This window comes from Belonocnema kinseyi, chromosome 2 (genome assembly GCF_010883055.1).
Source record: "Belonocnema kinseyi isolate 2016_QV_RU_SX_M_011 chromosome 2, B_treatae_v1, whole genome shotgun sequence".
In the NCBI taxonomy this organism is placed as follows: Eukaryota; Metazoa; Arthropoda; class Insecta; order Hymenoptera; family Cynipidae; genus Belonocnema; species Belonocnema kinseyi.
Genome location: NC_046658.1, coordinates 79,101,228 through 79,128,212, shown reverse-complemented (window position 1 = coordinate 79,128,212; position 26,985 = coordinate 79,101,228). Strand labels below are relative to the sequence as shown.

Here is a 26,985-nt window from a genome sequence, read left to right as displayed (position 1 = left end):
AGTTTTTAAATTTATCATTTTTCACTTTCCAATATAATATTATAAAGCGAATCAAAATTATCAGTATCTTTTTATTTTAAGCAGGGGGTGGGGGGATTTATCACATAATTTTCCAATAGGGGGAAGGTCTAAGAAATTTAACGGCCAATCGTGAAATTAATTGGATTGGTTTAAAAATAACTTTAAAAAATGTCAAGTATCTTGTTAATAGTTTGTCAATTTTGAACGCTACAAAATAATTTTCCTTTTAAACTTTGAAATTTCAATAAATAATTGCTTTAAATATTTCACAATTAAGTCCTTTACCAAAGCGGGTTTTTTTTCAAGGGGTTTCGAACGAAAATTCAGATCGCTCTAAAATATTAAGGTAACTTGGTCAATAATTTCCAATTGATCCGACTTGCTCGAGTGTCATTTTAAAACGAGTTGAATAATATATTCAATTGAAACTGTTTTAATTTATTTTAAAGACTCTTGATGGAAAATGTTTACACTTGAATGGCTGCAATTAATAATGGCACAATGATTTTAATGTGATATTTGATTATATCAAGTAGGAATTCATTAGTTAATAAAAATATTAGACTACTTAAAATAAAGTTTAAGTATATCTTCTCAGGTAAAAACATGAAGTAGAAGAAAGTGATTTAGTAATTTAGTTTGATCAGCATGTTTCTGCTGCTGCTCTCTAATGTGCATTAATATGAATTGAGTATCATTGGTATGGAAATTGAAATAGTATTTATGCAATTACTTAAATCAGTTGAATCAAACATAATAATAATAATATTAATAATAATAACTTTGTTTACTGCTTGTCAACTGAATTAAATTATCATATATTTATCGCTCCAAGCTTTTTACATTCTCATCATTTATGATAAAGAAAGTAATAGAATTGTCGGAAATTTTACATCACACTTTTTCAACGGATCTTTACGTTTGAGACAAACTATACGAAAAAAGATAAATTAACAAAAATGGTTATCCCAAAAAAGATCTACAACTTCGTTAAGAATCAGTTCTTGATAGGACGGGTACTTTTTCTTTTATTCGTGAAAAATAACGTTGAAAAAAAAAAATGTGTGGAAAAACGACGAAAGTTACGAGAAAAAAATCCAACAAAACCTGTTTACAAATGTCTGTCGGAAATCGAGCGCGCAGCGCGAGTGTCACGATGAAAATGTGTACCTCAAAGCCTACAGATCTTTGAGAAACTTAATCTTTGACTATACTTAATTAAGTAGACAATTCAGAATATGAAGACGCATATAAATACTGCCATCTAAAAGAGATCTTTTTGATAAAGTTTTTTTCGAGCATTCTAAATGCAAAGAATAAATATCCGAGCGCGAAGAGCGATTTAACCTATTATTGAGCGCGAAGCGCGAGAGTCAACCGTCACGCGCTCTAGGCGCGCTCAAAGTTGCGCGCTATGAGAATGTTCCCGCGAAGCGGGCAGATTTTTTTCTTTTAATTTCTCCAGTCTCCAGAAGAATTTACTTTTTTTCTAAATAATTTACACTGCAATCCATCACTTGTGAAGCAATTTATCAAGAGACCTACAAGTATTTTTTCAAAGCACTATTATAAACAGTAATTACATTGCGAATTCATTCGTAAACAGTTTTTACCAACAGAAAAAGTGCTGAGTTCGAAAAAGCGGAGGCAGTAAAAATTGGTAACATCAAAGGGGTTGAAAGTCGATGAAAAAAAATGGACATAAAAAGAGCAACCTGATTAAAACCTTTTTACCTGCTCTTGAAAAAATTACGTTTTGAAATGGTAGCCAGACACTTAGAGACTTGCGGAATATTCTAGGGGAAATTTACAACGGCCAAGCTTTCTACATTTTTAATTGATAAATTATTTATTTAAAAGATTTTATTTTCCACCAACTTTTTTTACATATCGTTTCTTAACATTTTTTCATCCTTAATTCACCTCTCCTACTACCCCTCTAAACCTTCTACTTAACAAAACATCACTTATGTAAATATATTTTTTTAATTGCAGCTAGGCACTTAGAGACTTAAGGGATATTAAAGGGAAAATTTACATCAGGCGAGCTTTTGACATTTTTAATTGATAAATCAATTAATTAAAAAAATTGATTTTTTACCAATTTTTTTTACATATCGTTTCTTACCGTTTTTTATTGCTTATTTCACCTCCCCTACTATCCCTCTACACCTTCTACTTCACAAAACTTCAGTTATAATCATATATAAATAAATGTAATAATCAAATAAAAATTTTCATTCATAAAAATAAATTTTACTATAAATACAAATGTTCGTCAATTTTTCAACCGCCAGATTTCGTTTTTTCAACGGCATTACACTGTAAAAATAAATATTTGAAGTTATATTCGACTGAATTTGAGATTTGACTTGAATTAAGGAAGTACCTGAATTCATGTGTGCAAACTATCTTGAATAAAGCACTAACTTATCTTAAATAAGAAATCAGCATTTTTCTACTGGAATAAAGTAAAGTATCCTTCTAAATTTCAATATGCAGTTCTGAAAGTAAGTTGAAGGCAACCTGAAATAATCTGTAAGGCTTTCGTTGAATAAAATAATGGAATATACTTTTCGTGAATTTCAGGTTCGTACTACCTCCCGTGCAGAAATCGCCCGATTTCAAACGTAATACCGATCTGACCCCGATCGGATTTCCCGATCTGGCCCTGATCGGTAGAACCGTGTGGCCCATACCTGGGCCCGACCGATTTCCTACTGAAACGCCATCTCCATGCGCTCGAAGAACTAGTGCTCCCTTGTTTTTTTCTGGTAGTGCAGTAAAATTTGTATTCATAACACTCGTTTAGAATATTCTACCAATGTTTATAAATGCATAAGGCGAGTAAGCCACGTGTTCAGAGGCACCAAACACCAGTCAGTAGACCTCAAAACCTGTGCGAGGAAGATATGAGTAAGTAATTACACTCTGCGGGCTCATTGAAACCTAACCTCAAATAAATTAATAATTAATTAAATTGTTTGACGTAAAATTAGTATATTTACCATCAAATGAGTCAAATATTATTATATGATGAAATTGATTTCTTTTGTTTTCAATTATTATTAAAGAGCTCAAGGTTTTTCGATTTAATGTAGAGTTAGAATCATCAAATCTATTAACAAGAAATGAATTGCAGTATGCACAAAATTGTAATGTTTTTAAATTATAAGAGTAAAATATGTGATACAATCGATTATGTTATTGATACTTTGATTCTGTATTAATAATAAATTTAATACAGAAATACATTAAGGACAAATTTTCATGACATTCCAGCAAGAACTAGTTACTCAACTGCGCATGCGTCGCATTCGGCATCTAAATGGTTTCGCGCGAAGTTTAAAATGATAAACGAAGTTGTTTTTCTTTTTTATTATAAACAATGCAATTACGACTTATAAAAATGTCCATTAAGTCGAAATGAATTATTAATAATAATAAAAATTAATTAAATGCATATTCTGTAAATAATATTTAAAACAAACAGAAATATTTAATTCAAAAATATTCATTTTTCTTTAAAAGTTGTTTGGTCTATATTTCTTCTTAACCGATTTAAAAAAATAAAACGATCTAATAAATGATGACGCAATTTTTTGGCAAAAAAATTATCTACAACCACCTTCTTGAATTTTTCAAGAAGTAATGCAATTGACAGAAAATTGAATTTATTTGCAATAAAATGTTAATAGATCGTAAATCATAGCTTATTTCCTGATGATTTTCTTTGGAAGCATTCGAAAATGTCAAGTTGTAGGGAATCTTTTTGCGAAAAAACTTTTTCAAATTTGTTAAAAAGTTTTATAGGCAACATTTTTTCAAGAAATTAAAATTTTTGCTTAAAATATTTCCGGTTATCATCCTTTTTTTTCATACAAAACAAACCCTTTCCTCGAGATTGATACCATCCACAATAATTTTATGATTTTCAAAAGTATAATTCAATTTTGTATTCTGAAACCTTTTCTTTTCGTGCCTGTAGTACGTCAATTTTAACTTAAAATAACTTAATTGGAAATTCAAAATATTAAGGTGGCCTTCGAAAGGAGAGGACTATTCGATAGTTTCGTGTTTACTTATATTAAAACTCCATTTGTGAAATGCATGAATGGATTATAATGAGACTCATTGTGTACCGATCGGGCACCGTTCGGGTTTCCCAATCGAGTGTTCCGACCTGGCCCCGATCTGGGCATGTGTTTCATGCGCGGCCTGGCCCCGACCAGGATTACCGATCGGGACCCGACCTGGACTGGTCTGGCCCCGATTGGGGCCAGACCGAGATTTCTGCACGGGCTTATATGACGTTACAGAACGCTTGCGCTACTATGTTATACAGCTCGTGGACATTTATTATAGTCGCATCTTACTCCAATACTCCATGTTGCGTTGGTCAGTGTTGGCTATGATACTATGTTTCCATCATTCGAGGAAGTTTCATTTCACAGATTTAAAAAAGTGCTGCAGCAAAATCAGTTCCAGTTGTCAGCCAATATTTGCATTATTAAACCCATCAAAATAATTTAATTATTACAAAACTTTTTACTTCGCAACGTGAGCGCCCTTTCAATACATTATGGAACGCAATAGTCAGAAGATTTTGTACCGCACCTGTCCTCAATATACCGTTTCTTCCATCTTTCTTACTTTTCCTGTATTTTCTTACAAGTTTGAACCAAAACTTGTATATTTTCTAAAACGAATAACTATGATATAATAACAGCTGGTGAGTGTCGGTAGGGCATGAGAAATTCCTGATTTTTAGTTAGAATATTACCCTTAATTTTAGTTAGGATAGTGTATTAACTTAGGGTTATACTAGCTTTCAGTATACATATATTTTTAATTGAGTAGCGAGCATACCTGAATTTCAGGCCATGCCTTCAGGTCGGGACTATAGTCCCGACCTGAATTTTAGGAATCTAATTCCCTTAATTTAATGTTCAGATGTCATTCTTAATTTCAGATTGCCTATGCTTCTTTTTGTGACATCTTAAAATAAGCCGAATTTTCGACTTAAAATAAGTACTTTTTTTTGCTGTGTAACTCTAAATAGCTTGGCCCTCAACGTTTCTTATGCTATGTTATCAATGAGCCACAATTTTTATTTGTAACAGTTTTAATAAAAAATTATCGATTTCACCTTTTTTGTAGAGGAAATAACTATTTCTTCTAGCTATTTAAATTGTGCTGTTTATGATGCTTACTAAGTCATTGATAGTCAATTTAGTAAAAAAAACGACATCCATATGTTGAAAAGTATTTAAGTTGTGAATTTTTGTATAAAATTGTTTATAAAATAAAAAACCATTGTTCTTTGATAAAATATCATAAGGCAAGAATTTTTCCAACTTATTTAGTGTTAATTAGAAAATCGCACATATTATTTATTGCCGAATATTTTTTAATGAATTTTGTTCAAGGAGTGAAGTATAATAAAAAATCATTTAGAGCGTGAAATTACTGATATATAAATTTATTTATTAAATTTGTTCATAAAGTAACCTATTACCTTGGACTTTGAAAAAATGATCTAAATGGTCTAAAAGTATTTTTAATCTTGAAGTAGCCCTTTCACTCTTTAACTTGTTAATATAATAATAACCGATTCTTTTTAAAGCGTTATAACTTACTGGCTATTATTTGTAAAAAGTATCTTTAATTATTTAATTGCGTTGTACATAAATATGAGTATCCTATACTTTCCCTCCTGTTCTCCCCCTACTTTTCTTCTTTTCGCCTACTTTCCTTCCTGACACATAATTCTCACCTCCTCCTCTCTACATTTCCCCTACTGCCCCGCCCCTAATTTCTCCTTAACTTCGCATCCATACTTTACCATCCTCTGCTTCCCCTAATTCCTCTCTTTATCCCTGACTTCATTAATCTTACTTCCCGTTATCACCCCATCCTTATCTACTTACCTCCCCACGCTTCCTTTCCCTTGCCACTCCCCTGCCACTTTCACTTCCCTAATCCCTACTACCCACGAAGGAATAATAAGGAGACCCAACTGCCAGTGGGAATCCATATTTGAAACTGGCAATAGAAACATTACCGTAAGTGGTAGGCACAATACAGGAAGATCTTAAATTTTCGTGCGCAGGTGCGCAATTGTCCTCTTCCTGTACATGGAGAAGTGTGCGAGTGATAAAGTTTGTCAAATTGACGTAAGTTAGAGTGGTTATGTTCTTTTGTTGATCAGCATACGAAAGATACATGAAATAAATATATAAACAGTATTTTCGGTACTTGTTTGAAAAATGTGTGAACAGATTTTGAGAAGGAAAAGTATAGGTAAGTACCTTTTAAATTTGTAATATGATAAATAAATAATGGAAGTAATATAACTTGATTGAAAAGTTTAAAGTTTTTCGAAACGTAAACCTGAAAAATATAATTTTATTAAAAGTTATTATGAGGTGACTCAGTTTATAAATTGGTAAATTACGTATTTATAAGCATGTATATAATTTAATCAGTACGGATAATTGCAAATAATGTGATATTATAATGAAGCGCCCTACTGATAGAAATCTCAGAGTATATGCTAAAGATTCTCAAGACTCTGAGAAGCTCTGAGAAATTCTCCGCAGACACTCAGGTAGATATATTTAAAGGTCTAGGTAGCTCTTTTAAATATTTTAAAGACTTTAAAATGTCCTTTCCGAAATTGAAATAAAAATGCGATCATAAATAACAAGCAGAGAGGCTGAAATTGAAATAAGAATTGGATCATAAATAACAAGAAGATAGGCTATATCAGTAGAGTAACCGACAATCAAGGGTCCTTTGTGAAGCTTTCGGATTAAAATTTAGAAATAGATTTTTTTTAATTTCATAGGCAGTAGTGAGGGCTTTAAAAAAGCGAAGTTTATTCGCCTTCTTCAACGTGTAACTTGCACCACAACCCGGCACTTGACACCTCATGGCTTAGAACAAAAAATGTTTGCCACCTGCATCAAAACAAACAAACAGAGCCTCTCTAACTTACGTCAATTTGCCAAATTTTCTCACTCGTACACTTTTCCATGTATAGAAAGAGGACAACTTCCACCTGCGCACGAAAATTTAAGATTTTCCTGTAATGTGCATACCACTTATGGTAATGTTTCTTTTGCCAAGTGGGGAAACGGAGTTAGGTTTCCTTATTATTCCTTCGTGCTACAACCACTCCTATCAGTTTCATTTCCCTACTCATCCTTACTTCCATACTACCACTTCCATTTCTTTATCTAACCTCACTTCGCCTACTATCCCACCTTTTAATTCCCTATTCCTCCCTCCTCTCACTTTCCCTCACTTTCCTAATCCTACTTCCCATCCTCAACTCACCCCTACTGAATTTTCGTCCACACTTCTTTTCCCTTGTCACCCCACCCTGCTGACTTTCACTTGCCTACTACCACTCCTATCAGTTCTATTTCTCTACTTACCCTTATGTCCCTCCTAACACACATATCTCTCTATCTACCCACACTTCCCCTATCATTCCCCTGTTTACTACCCCCTTCACATCCCTTTACTTCCCTATTTCTCCCTACTCTACTCCCCCCTCTCACTTCCAATACTTCTCCATCCTTCCCCTACAATCCCACTCCTTAAGTTACCTTTCCTTTCACCTATTGTGAACTAACGAAGTGTCAAAATCCCATATAAATTATATTGGGAACGATAGCGCTTCCAACTTTATAACATCATTCGACACGTGTGACGAATTTTTTGTAAGTGGCACTCGGTTATAAAATATGAATTTTTGAAAATTGCAGCTGTCATCACTGATTTACAAGTGTCAAGCACGCGGCACACCTCTCACCGAGTTGCGCGGCGGTGCCTTGGTGGTAGCGTTGCTACTTGCAGCTCCACTGCAGTGGGGTTAGAATCTATTGGCTAGACATTTTTTTACATACTAAAAAATTCTATACAATTTTTCAATTAAATTAATTCATTATTATTAAATTAATAATTATTGAAAAATAATTTGTTTCTCGTGGTTTAGAAAAGACCGGAAATTCTTCCGTTTGAAGCGAGTATATATTTCATATATTTTATATCATAATACATAATATCAGTTATGGGCATGTGTCTTAATTTTTTCAACCTACTTCGTGAAATGTTGATAAAATATTAAAGGCGGGAACTATTTGATATGACTTAATCTGTATTTACATTGCAGGTTATGGCCATAAAATTCTGAATAATATAATTCGGGTTTTTTAATGATGTAAAAAAAAATATTCTAGCCAAAAGATTCGAACCCCGAGGCAGCGGAGTCACATCAAAAAACGCTACTACGAGGCCACCGACGCTCCGTGAGAGGGGTGCCTCGTGAGTGACAATAGTGAATCAGTGAGGGCAGTTGTAATTTTCAAAAATTCATATTTTTAAAACTGGGCCCCACTTATAAAAAAAAAGCCGTGACGCGTGTCGAATAAAATTCTTTAATCTTTGAAATTACAATCCCGGAACCTCGATTTTAATTTCGACCCTCAGGTTTTCCCCTGTAAGATGGAAAATTTTCATTTTAGCGTCTTGAAATTAATTATCACGTATCTAGTTTCCTGTTTAAAAAAATGAAAGTAGACTCATCCAATATAATTTGTTTTACAATTGGCTCACATTGTTATGGTTCGGAAGACTTAAATAGAGTTTTTATAACTACGTAATTGTGCAAAAGTTGTGCGACTTTGTGTCGCACTAACGAAGGCAGGCGTTAGTTACTAACGAATAACAATTTATCTTGATGAAAGGATAAGATAAGATCTACTATAAGAATGTTCGCGCTAGACGCTGCGTTGTTCGATTACAATCGGCACAAGCATCTTAGCTGCCTCTCTCACTTTCCTCTTGCTCTTTATCCTTCTCTCTTGATTCTTGGTTCTTACTTCTTGGCTCCGGCAAGGCAAGAGATAACGAGCTGAAGGGTTGCAAAGAGATCCCATAGGGAATTCGTATATAGGGAGACGTGTGAACGGTCAGGGAGTTTGAAAAAGCACAAAAGAGAATACGTAACATCTACTTCTAAGAGAAGTTTGTACGAGATGCGCGCATTTTTTTAATTTTAAATATCCATCATGGCCCCGGAGCATATTTGCCCTGTGAGCGGCGAACCGACCGCGTTTGTGAATGCTAATTAGTTGCATGCTGCGCGGGTCCTTCTTCCACCATCACATCGTGCAGTTTCGCCCCAGGGGCCATGCATCACGAAGAGATGTGTTTACGCGACCTTTGATTCCCTCTCTGATTTCGACTAAATGCGAATCGCTTCTCTTCTAAACCTTCCCTATAAAGTATAAACTGATGCTACCATAGGCACCAAAGGACGAAAAGTATTCTTTTTTTACCACAAACGAAAAGGCAACTTGATTCAGGATAATAAATTGCACTAGTCATCTTTACTACTTTTGTTTCAGAGGAATCCAATTAAGTAATTATTTATGATGGCTGGGATCGCAGTTTCGCGAAACTTGATATATTTAAATGATGTAAGAAAATAATGATAGATATGTGTAATACGAAGTCTAAGAGGGAATTTTAATTGCAAGTAATGTCATGGTAATTCAAATATTTGGAATAGCCTTGAAGCCTCGTAGTGTCTTCTTTAAATTGAGGAGGCAGATTCTTCGGATTTTTTTTCGCATTACCCTGGATTAACTTTATATTCAGAATGATTTTAGATTACCTAAGATTACTTGGGATTGCAGGATTATTTTGGATTATATGAATTTGCAACCAAGAGAATTAATTTTCTACACAAAAAGACGATTTTTCAACAAAATACATGAGTTCCATCAAAGCAGTTGAATTTTTAAATTGAAACGATAAATTTTCAAGCTAACAGTTGAAATTCTACCAAGAAAGATCAAGTTCACCCCAAAATCGGAATAGTTGAAAAATTAATTTTGAGCAATATAGTAAAAATTTCCACCAAAGAAATGAATTTTCTACCAAAACAGTGGAATTTTTAACCCGAAAAGATCAATTTCAAGAAAAGAATTGTATTTTTAACAACTGTTGGATTTTTGACTAAGAAAATTTAAAAGTTGAGATTTCAATTAAAAAATTTATTTATTAACCATACAGTAGAATTTTTCAATTAAAAATTCCAATTAAAAATAAAATACTTAAATTTTAAGTTCAAGAAATTTATTTTCAACCTAAAAAAAAAATCAAAAAATAGTTAACAAAACCGTTTTGAACTAAAATCAAGAATCTTCAAATATAATTCCGAATTTTTAAGAAAGTAGTTCAACTTTTACTAAGTAATTGATATGTTAACTGAAAAAAATCAGTTATCAACTAAAATTGGAATAGATAAATTTTAAGTAAAAATAATTAGTTAATTACGTTTGGATTTACAAAACCTTAAAATATACTTAAATTTTTAATCAAAGAAATTAATTTTCTATCCTGTTAGTGGAATTTTCAACACAAAAAGACGAATTGTCAACAAAATAGTTGAATTTTCAACAACAAAAAATTATTTTAAACAAAATGGTGAACTTTCTACCAGTTTTCACCAAAAACTTGAATATTTAAATAAAATAATTAATTTTTAACGTACAAGATTCATTTTTTACCGAAAAAGACCATTTTTCAACAAAAAAAAACATCAATTTCAACTAACATTGGAATAGCCAAATTTTCAGTTGATAAAATTGTTTTTCAAACAAAACAAAATAACAAAACACTTGAAAAATATTCGCATTACTTGTGTGGATTACTCCAAATTAGCTTGATTACTCTTAATTACAAGTTAATTATTTGCATTACCTAAATTACTTTAAATTGCCTGGATTACATGTGGATTACTCTGGATTATAGGTGTATTAATCTATATATTACAAGTGAATTCCTCAGATTACCTGAATGAATTCGATTTATTTAGTTGACAAGTGAATTAACACTTGATTATGCCGAAAATGAATTCCTCTGGATTTTAACCTGATTACAAGTGGATTACTCCTGATTATAAGTGGATTACCCAGAATTACTTTAATTACTCAGGATTACACTGGAATATATTACACGGGATTCCTTGTATTTTACACCGAATTACCAGTTCGAATTACCATGTTCATATTTCACCATGACTAAACAAAATTTTCTTATTTAACAACAAAGTTTTGAATTTTTTTCTGACATTTCAGAGTGATACAATTTCTTTCAAGGAAGCTTATTAAACCAGGTCGTAAATCAATCGAATAACTACCTAAAAATAATGTCCGATGGGTAACAGTAAGACAAAAATTGTTTATAGTGTTATAAACAAACTACTGAAAAAATGTTATTTCTTCTCGAATCACAATGGTTAGCTAATTTGTTAATTATGTAAATAGTACTTATCAACAAATTCTGACTCCTGGGAGACTGTTATACTTTCAGCCATTTTTAAGAAGCTGCATCTTTGTAGATTCTGGTTTTTCATTACTGCTTCTCAAAGGGTTGGAAAGTGCATTTTCTTATAAAGTTTGTTAATATAATTGCCATTTTTTTAATTTGTTCCGCAAAACCAAAATGAAACCTATTAATAAAAAAATAATCGAAATATACATTTGTTTATAAAAATTGTCCATATAATTAACAGTGTTTGCCAATTTAAACAAATACGACAACAAGGAGTCTTTGGCAAGACATTTCGAGTTGATTCCGCAAAAAATCAAACCTATTCATAAACAAAATGAAAAAATATGCATTTTTGTTACAAAAATTGTTTGAATAATAGGTAAACAGAAACTATTATTAACTAATTGCAAACAAATATTAATATCTATCATATTTTACACAAAAATTATGAATTTAAAATAGCTAACCATTGCAAATCTCGAAAAATTACTTTTATTCATTAGGTTTTTTTATAACATTATAAACAAAGTTTTTTCTTACTCTAAACCACTTGACTTTAGTTTCAGTAAGTTCTTACATTGATTTATCAAACGTTTTATTAAATATGAAAGTCTGAGAAGAAATGGTACGACTGAAAAGATCGACAACAAAAAATTGAATTTTAACAACCATTTATTTTTTAACCTAAAGTAAAAAGTATAGAACAAAAATGCAGTAAAATATAAGAATATATAATTAATAAAAATATTATTTTATATTACAGAAATTTATATTGAAACTCTTCAGAAATATGTGAATTCCCTAGAATAGAATGCCTTTTATCTCGCAATGAAAATGAGACTCGTTTGTAAGAGGCTAGCAACAATAAATTAATCTCAAAAATCTCTATGGAATTCAAAGGAACAAATTCTTCAGAAATAAAGATAAATTGAGATAATTTTTAATTTTGAATCAATGTATTATACAAAAACTAAAATATTCTAAAGTTTACTGAGCGTTCCAAATTTGCAGCAATGTATATTTTAAAATAAAAAAATGTCCTGAAAATTTATTTTATCAATAAAGAATAAGTATTTTTATATTATTAGATGCACACAAATGAAGCTTATATTTTATACCATGCTTTTTTTTCTATTTCAATATGCAGGATAAATATTTGCGAATGAAACGGAAATTTTCCGCCAGAATTCGAACTCACGAGTATCTTCGGACTGGAAAATAAACCAAGCAAGTTACTATCTAATCCATCCTAGCTACGTTGTAACCTGCCAAATATTTCCATTTGAACAGGTCTTACGCCTCTCTAATAAGATTAATTTTTAAGTTTTGCTTTAATTTTTTTAAAATACTTTATATCTGCAAAAATAATCAGTTTTTGATTTGTATAAGCTGAAGCTAAATTTAAATATGACATTTGTATTTCATAATATTATCGAAATTTCCAAGAAGATAATTTTACTTTATCATATAATTTATTTTTAAATGTTACTAAACATTATTGATAGAAGGGAATATTTAAATTGTAAACGATTGTTTAATATTGGGAAATAATGATGTTTTTAACATTCTGCTTGAACGCTATAATTTCTAAATCTTTTTACATTTTCAAAGAGATAAGAGAAATTTAATTATAAGAAAAACTTATTAATAATTTAGCTTTTTAATCATTTCAAAGGACTTTGAGATTAGATATTTTTTTTAAGATTGCTATGGGAAATTTTAAATGGTTTAGGTTTAATGTAAAAATAATAATTTTAAGTTTTAAAGATTTCAAAATGCGTGGAAAAAGAATATGGAAGAAAAAGAACATTTTTTTATTCTTTTAGGATTTGAACAATTTTTAGGTTAACTCAATTTTTCAGAGTGTCAAGAGAATGAGAAAAATATTTTTAAGTTACAGGGGAAAATTTCTAATGATTATTTTCTTGATGAACTCTTAAAGCAAATTGAAAAAGATTACAAAGCATTTAAAATTATTTCCTAAAATGTTCAGAAAGAGTGCAAAAGATTTAAAGGCAATATTTTGTCATAATACATCATTTTAGAACAAATTAGAGTAAGTTGAAGAGATACTTAGAAGCGTTGAAACTATTAGAAAATAATACAAACTTACAAGATGTTTCAGGAATTCACTATTTTTAGAAATTTCAGGAAATTGTTGGAAATGCTTAAAAAGTTTTCTTAATGTTCCCATCAAGTTCAATTTTCAAAATAAAAAAATCATTAGAAATGTTCACATAAGCTTTAACAAATTCTTATTCTAATCTTTTCAGACCTTCTAAGCATTTTAATATTGATAAATTATTTAAAATTTTCCTGATTGTTTTTTATTCTGCAGAATAAAAAATATTCTTCTTTGACAATTTTAGAATTCTCTTACCATCTTTTTAAATAATCCCTTAAAATTATTTTTTCAAGATAAAGAATCATTTTAACTTATTCTATGAATCTAAAATTATTTTTCATTTTCCTGAAGCTTTAAAAAATTCTTTAAAAATCTTTGCAAGTTTTAATTATTTTTTAAACCTTTCAAAACTTTTAAATACTCAAGTGCGAATTGCCGGAGCTGAATATACGGCCCAGTGTTGGTCCAATTTTGGCAGCGAAAGGTCGGCTAAAGTTATTGGGCCAATATCGGCATTTTAATCGGCCCACTGTTGAGCCAGTGCTGGCAACCTATATTGGCTATTTATATTTGCCGATCCTCCACCGATGCTTGGCCCAGTATCGGCACTTTATTGCTCCAAGTCTCACTTTTAGTACGGGGAACCATGTTTCACGAGGATCAGCCAAAGTCTGACCCAGTGATGGCACATTATGGGCCAAGTGTCACTTTTACCACGGCAAACCATGTTTTATTTAAATCGGCCCAATGTTGAGCCAGTGCTGGCAGCCTATATTGGCTATTTATATTTGCCGATCCTCCACCGATGCTTGGCCCAGAATGGGTACTTTATTTCGCCAAGTCTCACTCTTAGCACCTAATAAACAAATCTTACACGAAAGATTAAAAAAAAATTATTGAAAAATTGTTATTTATTTAAAAATTATTGTATTGATATTCCTGTTAACAGATCGTGTATTTTACATTTACAAAACGTCGCGTAATAATAAATAATTAGAAAGAGAGAGCTTAAAATTTGGTTCTTTAACTTTTCTGAACTGCAGCTTATGAGGATCGCTTTTTCGCAGAGTTTCAAATTGTTGGTTTAGCGCAGTGGTTAGCACTTCCAAATACTGGTAATCAATTAATATTTATTTTTTAAGTGCCTTTTTTGTCATATCCTTAGACCTTAAAGTATAGCAGTATTGGTACTCAGTGTTGGCCCGACAATGGCAGCCAAGCCCTGGCTGTCAAGTCAAGGCCATAGTTATCAATCCGGCAATGGGGCGACGATGGCAGCTAAGTTTGGTCCAATAGTAGTACCCAGTGTTCGGCCGACAATGGTAGCCAAACCTTGGCTGCCAAGTGCAGACCATAGCTATCATTCCGTCATTGGCGCGATAATGGTAGCCGAGCTTCAGCAATATTTTTGTCGACTATGGGCCAATATTGGGCCGTATGTGACTTCGCACTTGGGTATCCTTCAAACTTATTCAAATCTTTTCTCAAATTATGTAATATGTAAAAATTGTAACATTTTTTTAAAGATTTTCACACTCCTTTTAAAAAACCATTTAAAACTTTCCCTGAAATGTTGAAAAAAAATAATCTTCTCAATTCTTTTATAAACGTTATAACATTATTAAATAATAATTTCAATTTTTAATTATCTCTTCTATCAGTAATATTTAGAAACATTTAGAAATAAACTTTATGATGTAATAAAATTATTTATTTAGAAGTTTTGATATACAAAGCTTATGGTGCAGAAAATTCACAAATTAAAAATGTTACGTAATCGGATCAAAATACCCCCCCCCCCCCACAATACAATACCTTCACGAAATATAAACACCGCCACTCCCACCCTCCGTTTAATGTTACGCAAAATCTACGTTCATAATAATGTATGAACAATTTACATTCTGAAAATTTCACCAGTTCATTTTTTATAGGTTTATTTTGTTTCGAGTGTACTAATTTTAATGTAAAAAAATGTAAAATAATTATAATTCAGTTCTATAAATCTTTAATTGGAGGAGATAAACATTTCATTGGCTGACTAGATTCACGATCTGGTTCCATTCCGGCTGTTACGTTCCGTTCTATGGTCCAACAATTCCTTTCGACGCCATTTCGCGGTCGCGCCAGAACACACTTGAACACCGTATGTATAAAATGTGGTTTATTTGGGAATCTGTGATTTATTTTGTAATTCATTTTTGACGTTAAGAAAATTACGAAACATACAACAACAAAATTTTTTCGAAAACGGACGTATTATTCTAATTATTATTATTATTATTCGTTCGACTTAACACGCACGTGTTTCCTTCGCGAGACGCTTTTGAGGTTAAAACTACCTATTCCTATCCTATTTCTTTTAACATAAAGAATAAACCTAATTTACATTGCATACAAAATTTACATTATATACAAAACGTCTTTAAATAAAAATAATTTGCATAAAATGAAATTCCGTTTATTTTGCACTTATTATTTTTGACAAAAGACATTCTATATATAATAATGTTAATTTTGTATACTCGCTAATGACTCCAAATTAAACTCAATTTTCAAAAAATGTTAATGCTCTTGCAGGGCAATAAAGGGAGAAACTACTGTAGGGCCTTGTGGCTCTTACAGGGGGCTTAGCTACAATGGGCCTTTGAAGGTGAGAAATGGGCCAACTCTAAATTTCCACTCGGATAAGTTGAAAAATCCATTTTTTTCCGTGCAATTGGTGGTCTGGTACTATCCGTGGATAGTTTTCAAAAATAAGAAAATAGGCTATTCAAAATTGAATAGCTTCTGTTCGCCTCAAGTTAACTCAGGGGCATAGAAGCAATCTTCGTATGAGTTTAAAATGAAGCAATCTCAATTATCTTTGTATGAAGTAGTTTAGTTTTTAAGTATTTATAACTTATCGCATTTTCGCACCTTAAAGTTTGATCGCCCGATATTAATTACGAAAATCATCGCGTCGCACAACCAGTTAGCTTAACGAGCAGATGACTAACAAGAGATCCCTATCTTTTCGCTGGCCCAACTCAGAGGCCATAAACGCTCGACACATATATACTTTGTTTATGGCTGTTATATCCGCAGTTCGCAGCCGAAGACCATAAATTCAAAGGCAGTTAGTCCTCTAGGTAGGCGTTCATCCCTGTCCGACCCCTGACCGAGAGTCGCGAAACCCACGAGCAAAAGTGAATACCAAGATTTTTTCTTCACTTTAGCATTGGCCATACTTCTCAGACATTTTTATTCGAACCGGAGGCTGTCGAATAACAAAACCTGCGACTGCGCAATTCTCAACCCTTGTAGTTAGCATCACAATAAGACAATTTCTTCAGCAGAAATAAAGTTTTTCACGACCAAGTCATTCCTACTAGATGGAGAATTTTATTATCGTGTTGGGTCTCCTCTTTCTGCATCGAAAAGGATGTAAAAATTCTGACTGAGGTTTCTCTTTTACCAAATAAAAAGCGAGATAAAAAGAAAACTTCACTCCGGTTTACAGAGGTTCCCAGGCAATATAAACTTCATAACTAACTTTATAGTTTGAAGATATACTGTATTAGAACATCAAAAATTCAGGTCACCCATCAAATAATCCAAAGTTCTAAATCTTATTTAATTTTTCTCCATCTAATATCAGATTAGGGGCGGTCCATAAACTGCGTTACCAATTTTTGGCATTTTTTCGTGTTTCTTTTATATTGTACGATAATAGGAGAATAATGAGAAATATATTTTTTGTTCATAAAATTAATGTAGATAACATATTAAATCTTTAAATTTTCAAGCCAAGGACTAATTATTTCAAAGAAAGTTGACTACAACAAAAAAGTACAATTTTAACTTTTCTACCATAAAAGATGATTTTTTAATTCCAAACAAAGAATTTTCAACAAAACATTCATTTTCGAACAAAAAACAAATTGCTTAAACAAAATAGTTGAATTTAAAAATAAATGGATTAATTTTTAATAAAAAATATTAACTTTTTAACAATATAAGAATTTTCAACCAAATAGTTAAATTTTAAACTACAAACAATACATTTTTAATAAAAAATGGAACAGTTAAATTTTGAGATAAAAGGTTTATTTTTAACAACAAAAAAGAAAATTTCAACAAAATAATTAAATTTGCATTTAGGCGAAAACCCGAGAACAAGGGAAAGTATTTGAAAAACAAGGGGAAAAATCATCCTTTACAAAAGGGGAAAGAGGGGAATAGGGAAGGAGACTGTGAAATCTGATTGAACTGTATCGTTGCAGAGCCATCTTTCGCAAAATTCGCAATCTTTGTTAAAATTTATAATTAGGAAACGTACTAAACGTCATCAAAGTTCGACAAATTTCAAAACCGACCTCCTGAAAATTAATAACGTAATATCTAAGAGTCCCTTAGTCTAAGACGACTCTTAACTATTAAAAATATCGACTCTGAAAATCATATAAAAGCAAAAACAATAGGGATCACAGCGCAAAAGGAGCTCAAAAAGGGGGAAATAGGGTCATTTTCTCCTGAAAAAGGGGGAAAATAGGGAAAATTTTACACTTATTTTTACATGTCGAAAAGAACAATCAATCTTATCGTAAGAAATATTATATTTTAAAATAATTTTTAATGGTTTCTGCGACGAAAGAATGTATGTATGTTGAACATCGTTCTCATAAATATTTCTTTCCAAGATTCGTCATTTCTCCTTTCCATAATTAATAATTGCTGTCAACGTAAATTTAGAACTACACTCTTCAGTAGAGCGAAGTAAAAATGATAAAATTAATCAAGTAGTTAGAGCTGAGATAAAAATTTATGGGTCGACATCCAAAACAAGTATAGAAAAAAATTTAATCAGTTAATATTTTCTGCTCTCTTTTTTAAATAACCAATTTCAAAAAAAGTGATAAAATGTTTCTTTGGTTCAAGATAAATAAATTTCAGGTTCGACGTATTCAATTTTTTTCAAATGTGTGAATATGATTTAATCCAAGAAAAAAGGTTTTTGCACATTTTCAAAACAAATTGTTATTGAGAAAAAAAAATTATTTTTAAATTTCGTAATTGTTAATGATTGTTTACTAGTAAAAGCTTTCAATATAGCAAATTCGTCATAATTTTTGAACCAATAGGTAATATTTTGAATTCTAAATCATTAGATTTTACTGATTAAATTTTTTTTGTATTTGTCGAAAGCCAACCCACTAGTTCAGTACTTTAAATGTTATTTACTCATAAATAATCTATTTAATTGGTATAATTGCTTTAATTATTATTCAACAATGGACAGACTTCATAATTTCAGAGAATTTCCTGCGTAATTAAAATATTTTTTAAAATATCGTATATATAAAGAGAAAAGGGGAAGTTTTTTGAGAATAGGGGAAAAGGAGGAATTAAAAAAAACTGAGAAACTAAAAAAAGAGGGCAAGGCTGTGTACCTTGCAATAAATAATGCTTAAAGTGAAAAGGAGGAGGTGAGGATTAAGCTTCGTGAAGGTGATCAATGAAAAAAGTGGCTGAAGATAAATAATAATAAAATGTATTAAAAATCGTATACAATTTTGATTCTCGTACGTGTTCGACGAACAATTACTTTTAAGGCTATGGCAACATAAATAATTATTATTATTACAAAAAGACGACTGACTTCGGAACCAGGCAGTCTTGAGACCATCGATCATCCTCGCGAAAAAACGTAAAAGCGAGACGAGGGACATGCGATACCTTTAGCCTATTACTTGCAGTACAAGACGTAGAAAAATGAGACACAAAGGAAAGAAAATAATGTAATATCAAGAAAAAAAAAGAAAAGAAAAGAAAAAAAATCAATTTCGCAGCAGACAGAAACTAATTACATTTACAATGATTTGGAGACTCTTTCGTATATTCTTCATTTTATTGACAATCATCGTGACAAAGAAATTTATTTGCAAATACACAGTCCTTATAAAAAGTTTCCCTCGTTTCTCGACGTTGCGTCCTTCCGCTTATTCTCATTAGCATTAATTTACCGTGTACTCCTTAATTTAAATGCGTAGAACGATTCGATGCACTTCACGTCATACGTCAAGTTACTTGTTACTTTCGATGCAAAGTAACATTGATCGCTAGTTACAGTTCCTTCTTTTTTTTTACGTGATATGTGAAACTAACTTTTTACTCTTCCTACCTTAAATTTTATATGTGTACGTCTGTTTGGCAGAGGGGCCCGTCTCAAAGTCAAGACGGTTGCGTTAAGTTGCTTGAGGCAGTTTTCGTTTTGTTGCAAGTCTTTCGACCATTTCTTTACTCGCTCATGTACATTGTACACTGCACCTCGAAACAGAACACAGCGCGTTGTGCTCAAAAAAGGTTTTTTTTCCTCCTCACATATAGGAATTTTGGACAAGTTTCTTGGATTCAGATCGGAATTTGGAATTTGGCAAACGCGCCTACTAACTCTTCTCTCTTCGCACATTTATTTAATCATATATATATAATATATATTTATCTATTATATATAATTATGTATCTGTAACCGCGTTGTTAAAGAACTACTTGAAGTCGCGTCCACATCAAAGAAATGAGGACAATAGAAAACAAGAAAATTTGTGAGTAACAGAATTAGATTTCTTCAGACTGCAAATTAAGTCAGTTGAGAGAAACTTTATCCTCAACTCAGACATGACTTTAGAAGACCGTGTGAACCTTGACACGCAAGTTTAATCCCTTTACATACGTAGTTTTCTACGGGCTTGGTTTCTCTGACTCGACATATGGAGAATAGCTGTTTAGAGAGAAGTACAATAAGAATACAAATTAAGCCTTGTTTCCGGTGTCAACTTTTTTCTTTCTTTTTTTTTTTTAGTTTCCTCTATGGTCGATTCTAGACGACAAAAGGACGAACGCGACACCTCTTATTTGCTAAGCGGTTGAAAAAGTTTCGACTGACTATTGTTATAAATGTATATCAAATTCTTTCTGGCGCGTTCCTTCCTCTCTGTACACTCTTTGGACGCATCGGATCACTTCCGCTCGTGACAAGATTTTCGAGATCTCAAGTTTGTCGTGCGATTCTGCCACGATCGCGAAGGACATTTGCCTCTGTACACACGACAATCTACAATATAATCGAAGTAATATTATTTATTTACAAAGAACCTAATTCATTAGGAGTGCAATATTTACAGTAGTTTTCATCCTTTCTTAAGAAATAACCTATACATCTTCGACTTCCACCAGAGTCGCGAGCTGCTTTCGTCAAGATTACTTCTGCCTTTTGCTGTCTGTCAATTTATTTTTATTACTATAAAGATTTTAAAAATCTATGCTCTATAAAAAATCTCTTCTCGAAACCAGCTCGCGACGAGCTCATTCGACTTTTTCATATCGAATGTTAAAACTAGATAAATAGAGGTTTGACCATGCCAAGACAGCCGGGGTTGTTTTTCTTTAAAATTATCATATTCATATACCGTGGAATTCGATTTCAGTTTCAGTTCTTTATCACGTTATTTTAGTCCCGTGATGTCTGAGAATCGAAGTCTTTGATATCCCCAACAATCCAGCAAAAAAAAGTTTCTTCCTTATTTTTCTGAATGGAGGGGTCGGCCGGGAATTCCAATCTCGTATTTTCTACCAGCTGACTCCGCATGGAGTGACACGTAGACAAGACAATATAGATTCGACGGACAAGCGGACTTCGCGGTGTCCGAAGGAGTGCAGAGAGACTATGTAGAGTAAAAGAGAGAGAGAGAGGAGAGAGAGAATTTTCTCGCGCGCACATTCACTCACACTCTCCAAGGACACAAATACACATTCACCTATACAAAATCACAATCACACGCGCGGCATCAAGACTCTCGAGCCAGGACTCTCGTAATTCTTGGATACAACTACCTTCGCTAAGGGCAGGCCTGAAAGGTCATCCGGTTCAGAGAGAACGGCATTTCGATCGACTCTTCATTCGCGATTCGAAATTCCCGCGGCTCGGGAGAAGCCATGCTGGTTTTTCGCGCGCTTTAAAATACGTATATCGGGTTTCGACGAAGAAGTCTGAGACACCACAAGCTATCCAGTCAGACACCTCGGATGAGCTACCGAATTCGGGAAATGTGCGTTTCGATTCTTCAGTTCGTCAAATTTAGGTTAATGGTTTGTGGTAGCAATTGGGTTGGAAAGTTCTTTCTTGCCGATGACAATATTTTTTACATATGTTGGAAAGTGGACTGACGCTACAACGAAAATCATCCGAAGATGTAGATCCGTTCTAAATTTATCTAGGAACAGGTGTCAGATTCATCATATTGTCAATTATAAATTCGTAAAAGCAATTTAGGCACTAAATTCGATACGGTAAAATCTGGTTCACTTGAAACTATTCTATTAAAATTGTTTTTGCAATAAAAAACACCTTGAGGGGCAATTATTGCTATACTTGGGGGACAACTTTTCGGAAGTATACCCTAAACTCCTAATGAACCAGGCTTTACTCTGGATCCGAGACGTAATCCTACACCTAGTATTTTCAGATACATCTAAAGGCTGATCAGTACGCCAGGTAGTTTCAATCTTTGTCACTCGGATAAAGAGAGTTCTCCCGTTTCTTCAGCAACAATATCAACAATATCATGAATCTTACACCAACGAATATATATTTACAGAGAGTAAATCTATGCACATGATCAGCTCCTAATCAATTTCCCGGCTCCTTCCTTTCTTGACTCAACAGCCAAGAAGGATCTTTCCAAATCCATTGTTAAACTGTTCAGAAGTTGTTGGAAACCAGCACCGCAGATTCCTTAGACTTCTGTCGCCTGAGTATAAGATGGAGCCAGTCCATGAGCGGGTGTGAGAGGTCCCGTCGAGGCGAGTGATCTCCTGGAGTAAATGGTGGCTGCCGAATGTGGCGTGTGCGGTGCGGTGTGCGGAGTATGCCTTCGGGAGGCCGACGCGAAGGGCTAAATAGGCCCGTAGTTGCTCAAAGCGGAAGGTCTTTCCTGTTGCTGTGATTCGCAGCCTGCGGTGCTCATGTCCCCTCCCGCCGACTGGTGACGTCATACGTGTGAGAGTGGCTGTTGCTTGAAGACATGATGATGGAGGTGATGTTGAGAGGCGCTAGCAACACTTCCCGGCGGCAGTAGAGCACTTCCGGGACCTGGAGGTGGTGGATAGTGAGGAGCAGATGAGCGTCCTACGATTCCCTTCACTCCTGAGACGTTACCAAGTCCACTGACGCCTGTGACACCACTGATTCCACCAACGCCACCTCCGACACCGTCACCGAAAACTCGTCTCCATCGTCTTCGCCAGGAATCCAAAGTTTTGCCGCTCCAGATCCAAACGCCGGAGGTGATGCCCACTGCGAGAGCCATAAAGTACTTGAGCATCAGGATGGAGTACATGGGCCTTGTTCGGGGACGACAAGGACATGCAAGAGAGTCGAGCCATTCGCTTCTCATTGTTGATTCGTAGAGCTGGCAAGCGAGAACAGCCGTTGCTGGTACAGTATAGAGAACGGAGAAGACACCAATGCGGATCATCAGTTTTTCCAGCTTATCTGCTTTGGCACCTGGTTGCCTCTTGATCACCGAACGAATCCTAAAGAGGCTGACAAACCCTGCCATCAGGAAACTTGTTCCAAGTATAAGATAGACTAAAAGTGGTGCTAGAATGAAGGTTCTCACTCCTTCTGGAGCCACTGTGCAGACTCCGGCAATTGGATCTCCAGCTACTCCTCCAGCTAGGAGAGCCCAGACAGTCTGCGCAGTCGGTGCGAGCCACGCTGCCAAGTGGTAGTACTGTGAGTAGGAGGCAATGGCCTCGTTTCCCCATTTAAGTCCCGCTGCCAGGAACCAGGTGAATGCAAGGACGACCCACCAGACGGAAGAAGCCATACCGAAGAAGTAGATCATCAGAAAGACTGTGACGCACATTCCTGGTCCTTGGGCTCCGGAGCGCAATATCGGACCATCACAGGCGATCTCCTCGTGCCCGACGAAGCTTCTAGCCAGGTATCCCAGAGATACAAGGAAGTAGCAAGCTGAGAGATAGACTATGGGTCTCTCGGGATACTTGAAGCGATGAGTGTCAATCAGAAAAGTGGTTATGGTGGTGAGGGTGCTTGCCGCGCATAGGCCGCTCCACACAGCCAGCCAGACGGCCGCGAATCCTCTTTCTTCTGTCGTGAGGAAGGCCCCGTGGCAGGGAATGTAACAGTCCGCTACCCCCGCAATCTCTTGCGTATACACGGGTAGAAGACCGGGCAGTGGAATTTTTGCGGCGACTGCCCCTGTGCCATGGTATGCAGAGCTCGAACCTGCTGCCCCCAGAGGTATGTGAACGAGTGGTGCTCTGCATCTGCACGCGCACTCTTTTGGCCTTTCCACCGGGGGATTTTGGCAGTTTTTTTGGTTCTTTCCGGGTTTGCATTTTGGAGGTTGAGTGGTTTTTGATGGCTTTGTTGGTCTCGGCGGTACGCCTGCTGCTATTGGCGGGCTGCTAGCTGGTCCACCTGAATCAGTGCTGGTGGTTTTGTTGTCATGGTCCATGCAGAGATTTTCCTGATCACCAAGAACTGGCAACCTCTCACAGGCCATCCTCTCTGGCCAAGAAAAGCCATATTGTTGCATCAAAGGAGCACATCCAGTCCTTGCACGTTCACAAACACTTCTACAAGCTGGAAGTGGCTTGTTGTATTCTGGAATACAGATGGGTGTGTACATCGAACACAGGAAGAACTTCAAATCTGGAGAACACTTGATTTCGACAAGCGGCCAAAACTGATGAACCTCTAATCCAGCTTCTTCTTGTGTATCATGGTTTAACTCATTGGGCATCGATGTTAAGTTGTATCCGATTCCTCTGCACATTGGTATTGTGATTTCTTCACATCTTCCCATTCCAGTCACAACAGAACTGCCGGACATTGAATGACCGACATTGCTTCCTCCTCCTATCGCTCCACCAATGCCTCCTGAGTTCGTACCACTTCCGGGTATGATCCCAACCACGGAAGACGATGCAGACGAGGATGCTGCGGAGGATGAAGACGATATCACTCCGGGAGAGAGATCTAAGTCGTTGTTTACTGGACCCACGGCGGAATCCGATCGTGTTATCGGTAGAAGTAGAGCTAGAAGTATCAGCGACAAATCCGCCATGGTCCTGGGTAAATGCAGTGGTCCTTTCATTCTTCGGTTGGGTCCCATTTTTGAGGACCTCTGGTTTACGCTCTTATCTGACTCATCACGCCTGCCTGTAACAAAAAGAATAGACTTATAAGACAACTATTTCAAAATTAATCCGAGCTTTTTGTAGTTTCTTCAAGAACAACAATTCAAGTTTTACGAAAACGGATCTTTTGCCAAAAACTATAAAGTACCTACAAGAAAATAAATGTTACATCCGACCGAAAGTGATGTCTGAATAGGAAATAAATGGATAATACATCATGTCCCCTAGTTTTCAGACGGCTGCTTGTCTTCAACCGAAAAATGTTAGCTTCTAAATAATTTCTTTTTAGATTGTTTTAGTGACATACTATGGGCGAGAATGGCAGTCTGGTAACAAGAGAAAGCAGAGAGTCGAAGATCGAGGAACACGGCGATCTTATAATAGTCGACCCGCAGAAAACACGTGACCGAAGTGAAATGTTATTGTAGGAGGCCATGTTAGTTTTACCGTTTGTTAACTGCTATAGTCGCCCTAACGTGTCGCTATTTATAAGCCAAGCGTTGCATCCGAGCGCAACGAGTTGTGTTCTACGTGTGTGGTTAGAAGCGATCGACGTCTCTGAACGGAACAAGGAACCTGCGTCTTGTCACTCTCGCTGTGGCAACCCTTCTCTTTTAACCTCCGACCCGAACTTTGACCGTATCCTCGAAGGTTGATGAAGCACAAATGGGAAATCGAATCCGTTATACAGGCCAACCTCGAGTTCAACAGCCGGACGCAGCGATTCGAACAACCCCGACAAATCGCTTCGTCAATTTTTCTCCAGGGAATTCCCTTCTCTCTACGATTATTAGGCGATGCCAATCGACGGTGGAAACTTGGTTGGGCAATTAAGAGGGGTCGTACAAACTCTAGAGGGGGGAGACAAGAAGCCCGCTTTGGCGACGGCTGGCTCTTCTTGTCCCCCGCTCTACAAACATGTGACTCACGTATGATCCATAAGTTCACTTGAGTAAACTTATTTGAAAGCTTCAAGAGATGCGAGAAATATTAAGTCATTTTTTAAAAGGTCAATAACTTGCAGAGATGCTCCTTAATGTGGAAGAATTGCAAAAACGGTAATTGGAAATTTAAAGGAGACTGCGAATCCCAATGATTTATCATAACTGATTCTTATGATATGCTGTTGCTAATAACTTTAGGATTAATAAGGGCCTAACTAATAAGGTAACCAAAATGGAATTTTTTTCCTTTGAGGAGAAACATTAAAGAAAACTTGAAAATTTTATTTGTTCTGAATTTAATTTCTTAAATTTTTCAAATATTCCATTTGATGAAAAATCAACTGTAAATTTTTGTCAAAATTGTTGAATAAGGGAGTATAAGCGTCCAGGACAGTCGAAAAACCACCATCAGAAATTTAAAAAAACGCTCTTTTGTTAACAAACAGTTTCTCATGAAAATATTTCATCCGTGTCAAGTTAAATAATTGAAAATATTACTCACAACCCTTTTTTTTAGAAAAAAAATCGTCACCAAATGCATATTTATTGGATGAAAAAACCGGTTTTAAAATTTTAAAGGCGTGAGAAAGTCATGTTTTCTCATAATATGATATACACAATATGATATACATAATATGATATACAATAATTTACACGTATAAAATGAAAGCTACTTAATTTAAAAAATTTCAATATTATATCATTTTAGGCAATTTGAAGCTAGAAATATTTTAAAAAGAGAACAGTTACATTCTTTTATAATATGAACACTTTTAAAGAAAAATCGAAATGTTGTTTAACATTTTTTTCAAATTTTAAATTATTTTCGATATTTTCTCAGAACTTCTAAACGTCTTTTAAAATGATTCGAATTTTTCATACTTTTTTTTAAATCCTGCCAAATACAAAAAATTTTCTTAAAATCTTCCACATTAGTTTTTGACAATTTTGTAAAAAAATTTTAATATTTAAAAATGTTTTCCTGGAATTAGTTTTTTTTTCAAACGCTTCTATTTTTTATTTGTTTAAGTCTCTAAAACTGCATTTTAAATGCATTTTAATTAAAACGTATGCTTAAAAATTAAAATCTAAAATTCAACATTTATGAAGTGGAAAATTTTCGAATTAGGTATTCTAAATTGAATGATATCATAATTTAAAAAAATAGCAATTCAACTGATCATTTAAAAAACGGTTCAAATAAACAAAATTTGACGAAAACTCCCAATTATTTGTTCACCAAATGAAATCTTGATGTGGTTGTCCCCTTGGATAAAAGAAATTGATTTTTTTTTTATTTAGGCCACTCTACTAAAAAGTCGCTCTAAAAATACG

General features: G+C 34.2%; 1 protein-coding gene across 2 annotated transcripts in view; it reads right to left on the bottom strand.

Annotated features, from left to right (window-relative positions):
* Window positions 1-19,626: 19,626 nt before the first annotated feature.
* Window positions 19,627-26,985, bottom strand: part of LOC117166934 (frizzled-2-like) — a 199,415-nt gene continuing 192,056 nt past the window's right edge. For both annotated transcript variants that reach the window (XM_033351404.1, XM_033351403.1), the window contains one exon: window positions 19,627-24,728. In XM_033351404.1, the coding sequence (XP_033207295.1) occupies window positions 22,528-24,681 (2,154 nt within the window). In that variant the 5' untranslated portion in view covers window positions 24,682-24,728 and the 3' untranslated portion in view covers window positions 19,627-22,527. The remainder of the gene's footprint in view (window positions 24,729-26,985) is intronic.